This window comes from Spinacia oleracea, chromosome 3 (genome assembly GCF_020520425.1).
Source record: "Spinacia oleracea cultivar Varoflay chromosome 3, BTI_SOV_V1, whole genome shotgun sequence".
NCBI lineage: Eukaryota > Viridiplantae > Streptophyta > Magnoliopsida > Caryophyllales > Amaranthaceae > Spinacia > Spinacia oleracea.
Genome location: NC_079489.1, coordinates 77,974,459 through 77,983,424, shown reverse-complemented (window position 1 = coordinate 77,983,424; position 8,966 = coordinate 77,974,459). Strand labels below are relative to the sequence as shown.

At 33.0% G+C, this 8,966-nt stretch overlaps 1 protein-coding gene across 1 annotated transcript; it reads right to left on the bottom strand.

Moving 5' to 3' along the window:
- Window positions 1–365: 365 nt before the first annotated feature.
- Window positions 366–6,919, bottom strand: LOC110791338 (cytochrome P450 71A1). Its single transcript, XM_021996089.2, has 2 exons — window positions 5,945–6,919; window positions 366–1,230 (listed from the first exon to the last, which is right to left on the bottom strand). The coding sequence occupies exons 1-2, from the start codon at window positions 6,902–6,904 to the stop codon at window positions 613–615; spliced, it is 1,578 nt and encodes a 525-aa protein (XP_021851781.2). The 5' UTR covers window positions 6,905–6,919; the 3' UTR covers window positions 366–612.
- Window positions 6,920–8,966: the final 2,047 nt, after the last annotated feature.

The following is an 8,966-nucleotide window of genomic DNA, read 5'->3' as shown; positions in this document are numbered from 1 at the left end:
GAACATGCATGCATAAATTTAGAACATCGTCGAACAAATTTAGAACATCGTCGAATAAATTTAGAACATGAGCTTGAAAATTTAGAATATGGTTGAATAATTTTACAACATGGTTGAACAAATTTAAAACATTTTTGAATAATTTTAGAATATGGTTAACAAAATTTAGAACATGCTTGAATAAATTTAGAACATTGAGAGTGTAAAAGTGTTCTTACCGTAAGAAGTGTTCTTACATAAGGGAGGTGTTCTTACCGGATCCCTCCCCTATATATATATATATATATATATATATATATATAAAGAGTCAGTTTATATATATATAAAGTGACTCTTTAAAGTATTTTATTTTTTTGAAAGGAGAATCAGTTTATTAATAAAGAGTCACACGACATTTATAAGAAACATATAAATCTAACAAATACATAACAATTGAATCAAATAAATAATTTCTTCATCAAAACTACTATCTTTAAATATTGAATTGTAGAATGTCTCCCGTGTATAACGTTGAAACATGCAGCTTTTTCAGAATTATGTTATAATGACTTGTTGTAGCAGCGATGATGATTTCCACTTGATTCATAATATTGCAAGACTAGTCGGACACATTTAATTTAGATATGGAGTAGCAACGAGTATAAGGGGGGTTCGTCGTCGAACAGATACACCCCATCTTTCAGCAGTGTCCAAAGTCGTCTCTCCATTGGGCAAAGACCAATTGAATTGATAAACAAGACTTGCTAACACAAGTTGAATAGTAATAATACCCAATGACACTCCAGGGCAACCTCTTCTTCCGGCTCCAAAAGGAATGAATTGAAAATGTTGTCCCCTAAAATCAATAGAATTATTTAAGAATCGCTCTGGATGGAAATTCTCTGGGTCTTCCCAAAATCTAGGATCGCGTTGTATTGCCCACGCATTTACAATTACTTGAGTCTTTGCACGAATCTCGTATTTATCGATTTTCACATGTTGGGAGGATTCTCGATATCCCGATAACGGAACCGGAGGATGTAGCCTAAGTGTTTCCTTGATCACTGCCTTTAAGTAGTTGATGTTTGCTAATTCAGATTCTGTTACCCTTGTTTTGGTTTTGGTTTTGGTTTTGACAATGTCCCTTACCTCTTCTTGCAGTTTTTTCATTTTTTTAGGATGCCTTAACAACTCTGTCATTGCCCATCCCAATAACGTAGTAGACGTGTCTGTGCCCGCACCAAGTATGTCCTACACCAAGTTAATATTACATAACTCTGTTTATGTGAAATGCATAATAGTATAATACTCAAACTCTGAAAGGAATAGCCAAAAGAACAATTACTCCGTAGAATTTAATCAAGGCCAAACTGCCAAACTGGTTAGCAGACCTAATAAATTACGTAGTAGTTGGTTGATACTTGATATTGATTTAAATGTCATCAGATATAGTTTACTGTAAATAGTAAATACAATAAAGTCCTGACAGTCTCACAATGGCCTGGTATTACACTATTTCTCCGTATAAAGCCAACAAGTATTACTCTATACGAATCACATAGGGAGTACTCCGTATAAGATAACTCTTAATCATTTTAACTTCCATGTAAAATATTATAATATTTTTACTTACTACTACCTCCGTTTTATAAACTTCTTTACGCTTTGAAAAATGTGTCCAAAAATCATAACTTTCTCACTATTATATCTATAAAATTATCATGAGATATTATATTAGATTCATCTCAATTATAAAAACCAACTTTTTATAATTAACTGTTAAACATTGCACCGAAATCTGTGTAAATATTTTTGTGAAACGGAATTAGTATTTGAATTATCTTAGTAACTATGACCATTCCACTTAATAAAATATCGATAATACCGTGACTTGGTATTTAAATTGTTCAAAAACATTTACGGAGTACTTCGTATTAAGTGTTGTAACATTACATTTTTCCAAGTTATAACAAGTACTTCTGGTGTTTTTGATGTAAAAGTAGGTTCCTTTGTTTGTAGGCTGTCGGCTCTCCTTTGAGTTTGGGATCCCAGTTGAATATTGCTTAATTAGGTGTTGTGTTGGGGCCTTTGAGCCGTTTTTGACAAAAGGTATGTTGGAGTCTTGCAGAAGGATTATTTGCAATAATAAAGTGAGTCCTAAGAGTATATTTATATCTTGGTTAGCTATATTGGGCACTAGCAGGTTGGCTACTAAAGTGTTTATCAAAAAAAAAAAAATGTTGGCTACTAAAGTAGTTGATTATTATGCTTTATTTCTTAGTATAGTTTTCAAGGTTGCTTGTATATGTCTTGAGGAGCTAAAAAATATGCTTTTGTTCTTAATTTTATACTTGCAAATGAAAAGTGTTCTCTCAACCCTCGTAGATGATAAACACTGATGCATTTTAGCTAAGATATTTTCCCTTTATGATTTTGGTGAGCTGAAATTTGTATATCCCTATCCAGTAGCGGATCCAGAAATTCAAGATAACGGTGTCACTATTTTTCACTAAAATTATGTATTTTATTTAAAAAAAATTGAAATTTTAACTATAAAAATGGGGAAAAAAATAATTCAAGTGGGGTCAAGGACCCCCCTAAAAGCACCGTGGCTCCGCTACTGTCCCTATCTTTGGTCGGTAATAAATAAAAAAATCAATTACCAAAAACAAAATATATTGCAGCCTTGCAGAAGTACTTTTTAGTATACCAAAAAAAATAGTACACCTTAATAAGTTACCCCAAAAAAAAAAAAAAAACTTAAAGTACACCTTAATAAGTCAGTACATGCAAAAACCAGTACGAGCTGAGTACTTCGTATTAGGGTTGCTATGCATGGACGGGGATTGCCTGGTCACGAATTGGAATAAGACGGTGCAACGTTCCCAACTTCAAATTTGACCAACAAAAAATAAAATAAAATAAAAAATAGGCCGTAATGTTGGAAGGGGTTGCCGACACACAATTACACCGGTTAAAATTTGACCCTATTCATAGTGAGGGACTTATAAACAGTTTTCCGGAATACCAAGCAAGTCTCCACAAAATCGTATTAAAAAAAATATATGTACGAAATGTAAACCAAAGTTATTCCTATGCAAATAACATTTTCTTTTTATACTTGTACTATCTTCATTTCAGAAAGATTTTTACAATACTATTTATACAAATATTAACACAAACGTAGAAAAGTTGGTTGAATATAATAAAATATGGATAAAATTCGAGAAATGTATAAAAATGTGGGTGGGTGTAAAAAAAATTAATAAAGTAATACAAAGTGAGTAGAAAAATGTAAATATTGTAGGCTAAAAACGATAAGATAGTAAATTTTCATATCCAAAAATAGAATAAAGTAAAGTGTAAAGAACATTATAAAATAGACTAAACGAATAGCGTAAAGATCTTTTTGAAACGGATGGAGTATTAGATAAGCAGGACCCTACTAAATATGCAAATGATAAACTGTATACAGTTGCACATAAGCATTTATATTACTCCCAAAATACTCTTATATTTTCAATACAAAAAAGAAAATTTTTATAGTTTATTAAGTATCGACACTTAAAGAGTTGTTCAAATTGTAAGAATACACTCAATAGTGTAGACTCATTCAACCCACCTACAAAAGATGGGTAGCTATTTCAATTCCAAAAAAAAAATAGTGTAGACTCATTCAAAGAGAAAGACCCTAAAAAAACGTGAATGAATTACCGCTAACTATTTGTTACTCCCTCCTTCCTTTTTATACAACTTGTACGAAATAAGTACTTTTATTTTGTACAAATTAAATAGAATATAATTAATAATTTCATATAGATTGAACATAACAGAACTAAGTATTCCGTATAAATTGAACAAATGATAATATTAGTTCTTTGAATTGTCGACGGTCATGTAGTGGTTGTTTGTTATACATTAATAGTGATGATAGAACTTATTTATGTTATGTTCAATTTTAAACGGATTTATTTTTTGTTCAATTTATATGGAATACCTAGTTTTCTTACGTTCAATCTGTACGAAATGGTTAATTATACTTTGTTCAATTTGTATGAAATAGTTAACTATATTTTGTTCAATCTGTACAAAATAGAAGTGTTAATTTCATACAAATTGTATGAAAGGACTCTAAAAAACAAGAAAAAAACGAAAATTACCTCAATTTTAAGTTAAAAATATCGTCCGTTTTAATCTAAATATTTATTCTAATTTGATTAGATACGCATGAAACTAAAAAAAAAATCACATTTATTTGAACCAAAATAATATAAAAAAGGTTGAGAGAAAATAATAAAAGTGAAGGTAGAGTTTTGTTTAGAATGAAAAAAATGAAAGTAAAAAGGGTAAAATCATGCTGCGTATAGTACTCCCCTTTTTATTCTTTACATTTGGTATCGTGTACGCAATTTAACAATTAATGTTGATAAATACGGAGTATGACTCTTTTTTTTATTTAAATATTGATAACGTTTTAACTTTTATTTCAAAAATAATATTGAGAAAGTGTGAGAGATTTAATACCTCAATTTGCCAGCATTAATAAATAATAATAATAATAATAATAATAATAATAATAATATACATGTAATCATGTACTCCCTCCGTTCCAAAATGTTTGTTACGTATTCCTTTTAGGGTGTTTCACAATGTTTGTTACATGAGAGAATCTTTTCTTTTATAAACTTATTATACTATTATTTTTTGTGCCAACTTTTAATTTTAATTGGTCCAATTTTTTCAACTCATTAAATTTCTTTACAATTTCCCAAGTATGTTAAGTTAGCAATCTTTGTGCTTTTCCATTATTGGTTCATTTTGATAAATAAAACAATCTTATTGGTTGTTGTAATTATTAGTGGATTGGGGTTTTACTCATTTTATTTTTTTAATAAAAACCAAAAAAATCTTTATTATACGTTAATAAACGTGCAAAAGTTCAAACGTAACAAACATTTTGGAACGGAGGGAGTAGAAGATTTAGAGCTAGCCTTTCATTTTTCCCGCTTACGCACCTAGAAGTAAGTTCTTTCGATGTTACGAGTACATATGTTTCATATTGGTAATTCATTTTTTTTTATTAATAGAAATATTTCCTCTATTCTTTTTTTTAGTACATGTACATTTGTTTTATCACGTTTGTAAATGTAATATTTCAATCGTTAATTTCATTAATAATAAAAAATTAATAAAAGTTGATTTTATAAATCTATATAATAAGATCGATTTTAACAAAACTTCACATGACTATATTTTTTCCTAAGTATATAAATCACAATTGATATTACATTTGTAGGAGAGAGCGAGACCGGATAGCTGGTCAAAAACTGAGAAACCAATACCGAAACCGATCAGAATTGGGACCTGATTTTTGGAATCGGTCCCGAAACCGGTCAAACCGGGTCCAAAATTTTGGAACCAGTACTAGAACCGGTAGAACTGGTTCTTGTACCGAGTACCCGATTAGCCTTCACTTTTTTTAATGCATGCTTACTTTAATTAACAATTAAGTTAAAGATGATTTTATCCTTCTGCTTTTTTCAAATAAACTATGAGCTTGGCAATTTTTAGGTTGCTTTTTTCTAGACTTCTTAACCCTAAACCAACAGTTAATTATCATATTTTTTAAATTATTTGTGTCTGTTTGGTACCGGATACCTGATCCCAGAACCGTCCCCACTGGATACCCGGTCCCGGAATCGGCCCGATCCTAGACCGATTCCTAAAATTTGGAACCGAAATTGATCCCGCCGGATCCTTTGCAAACGTTTAGGATCAGGGTCTGAGATCGGGTACCCAGTATTTTTGCTCACCCCTAAGTGAAAATATATTATATGAATAATATCAAAAATCAAAGTGCGTCAAGTAAAAAAGAACGAAGGAAGTAAATAAGTACGGCATCTTCAAAATGTAGTGTATGTCTGTATGTGTTAATTAAGATGTGAAATTAAAAAGAATGGCTTACCAAAATAACACCTTTGATGTTATCTCTTGAAAGCTGTTGAGGGTTTTCTCTCTGAATTTTGAGCAAAACATCGACAAAGTCTTGGACGTTGTTGTTTCCATGAGCCGCATCCTTATCATCATCATCATCATCATCATCAGTATTATTAAAACGAATCTCATGATCTTGAACAATTTGTTCAATAAAAGCGTCAAACTGTTTATGCACATTTGCCACCCGGTTTTCCAAACCAGTAAATGTATCAATCCAAGCTAAAAAGGGGATGTAATCTCCTACACTTACCTCCCCCATAACGTCAGCAAGCTCCTTGAACATCCCATAAATGTCTTCCTTTCCACTTTCACGATCATCGTACTTCCTTCCTAAGGCCGTCCTACATATGAGACCTTTAAAGAGTGCGGAAGAAATCTCACTTAAGTTGAAAGCTGATGATGAACCAATATTATTACTGCTGAGTTTGATCTCTTTAATCAGTCGCGCTACTTCTTCTTCTCTTATAGATCGAAAAGATTCAACCCTTTTGTTGGACAAAAGCTCCATCACACATATGCTTTTCATATACCTCCAATTATCACCATATGAACTGAATCCAACGTCATTTCCTTGGTAAAATATTGTATCTATGAACCGTAATTTAGGCCTATCGAGAAAGAGGTGTTCACGGGTCTTCATGATCTCCTCGGCTACCTTCGGAGAGGACACGATCAAGGTTGCCCTGTTACCGAAGTAGAGCAACATCAGGTCGCCATACTTGTTAGAAAGGGATTGTAGGGAACGATGAGGTAATCTACCCAGTTGATGGAGGTTTCCGATTATCGGCAGAGTTGCTGGAGTAGGTGGCAAATGTAACTTTGCTTTGCATTTGGATAGTAATACTAGCCTTTTGTAAACCAAGATTGAGAAAACAATGATTATGAACCAAAGGAAGAAGAGAGGGAATGACATGTTTGTGATCTGCATTCTTACTTTTTTGGACTATTGGGAATTTCGGATACACTTTATAATTTATAAATACACATTACACAACCACCATAGTACATAAAATCTTTGACAAAACAACCCTATGCAGGAGCTGTCAAAAATTTACCCGATCCGAAAAATCGACCTGAATCGACCTTTTATTTTAAGGACCCGGATCCGACCCGAGGGCCGAAATTTGTTAAAATAGGAAACCCGTAACCCGACCGTATCCAACCCGTTAAAACCGACGACCGATTTTGACCCGTTAATGCATGACCCGGACCCGAACCTGAAACCCGACCGAAATATAACTGATAACAAAACTAAGTCAGCTTATCCGACCGAAAAATGGCCCGAACCCGATTCAACACCCGACCCGTTATCAACCCGAAACCGATTATAACCCGATAAAACTTGTTATTGACTCAATTCGTGACAACCCATTACCTGAATTTATGCGACCGGACAACCTGATTAGTCATTTGACCTAACGAAATAATAACTTAAATCAAGTTAATATTATTTTTTATAATTACCGAATCTAGAATAAGTGAAAAGCGTTGAACCAAATTTATAAAAGTTAATTATAAGGTTAAAACTTGACTAGACCTGATAGCTATCGTACCCGATCTTCACCTGTGTCCGATAGTGAACCCGACCTGAATTTTAACCGACCCGTAATTATCCGATCCGAACTTGACCCGACTTGTTAAGACCAAACCTGTAATTGTACCCGACTAGAAAAGACCCGACCCTAACCCGAACCGAACCCGATTTATACCGAAATGGAAAAATAACCCGACGGGACCCGACAAATTTTCAACCTGACCGAACCCGACCTGAACCCGACCAGCACTGGTGATAAAATGACCCGACATGACCCGACCAGATCATGACCCGTTACCCGAGATTACCAAACCCAGACCCGACTTGAGTAATCGTTTTGATAGCGCTATACTATGTTGATATGTTCCTTATTATTTGCCCCATTCATCAATTGTGTTTTTATTGAGAGGAGAGATGGGTGAGCAGGATAGAAGAGATAAAAGTGGTGGGTCCAGATATATTTAATATGTGAATAAAATTCATTTTTAGCAATAGGCTAATCTTTTAAGAACATACTAAGATGGCAAAAAATAAGGCAAACAATTAGGGAAGGATATGGAAAAACAATTAGGCTCCGTTTGGTTTGACGTAAAACGTTTTCATTGAAAAGCGAATTTCCCCTTCTCAATAATTTTATGTTGTTAGGTTTGGCGATGGATGTAAAACAATTTTCCATAACTTTTTCAAATATGGAAAAATATTTTTCATTTGAAATTTAAAATGAAGGGAAACTACTTATCAATCTTCCTCCGTCTTCTTCCATTTTCTTTTTCCAATTAATTTTCTTATAAAGAACCAAAACAAAGAAAAACTACTTTAAAATTATATTTTTCTTAAAAATATTTTTTATTTTATGCTATCCAAACAAGGCCTCAGTGGTGACGCGAAAACAGAACCTTATGTGGGAAATCGAATGGTGTTGAAGTGCAGTGTGAAACAAGAAATGGTTGCTGAAAACAAGGATGAATTCTGCATTATTGCCTCGGGATAAGCAATGATAGATTGCAGCGGCAACTTATCCTATAACAGGGGTATAATAGTCTTTTCCTAATAACACTTTAAAAGTCAAGCAAATTATTTCCTCCGTTTTCTTTAGTTACAACTTACAACGTTTTGACTTTTAAACTGTTGTTTTATTTTAGTTACAACGTTTTGACTTTTAAACGATTCATACACTCCCTCTGTATTTTATTAGAAGTCACATATTGACCGACACACGTATTAAAAAATGAGAGTTGAATCTAATCTCTATTATATAAAGGAACAGCTGAGGTTAAAATAGTAAATTAACTTTTCGTGTCCCCAAAGTAAAAGACCAAAATACCCTCCTAATCTAAATAGAAGCGTTACTGAAGGAGAAAACTGAGGAGCGTACATTCAACCCTTCCTCAGTTCCTCCCCGTTTTCCTCCCGCTTTCTCTCTCCTCGATCTTCTTCATCTTCCTCATATCCTCTC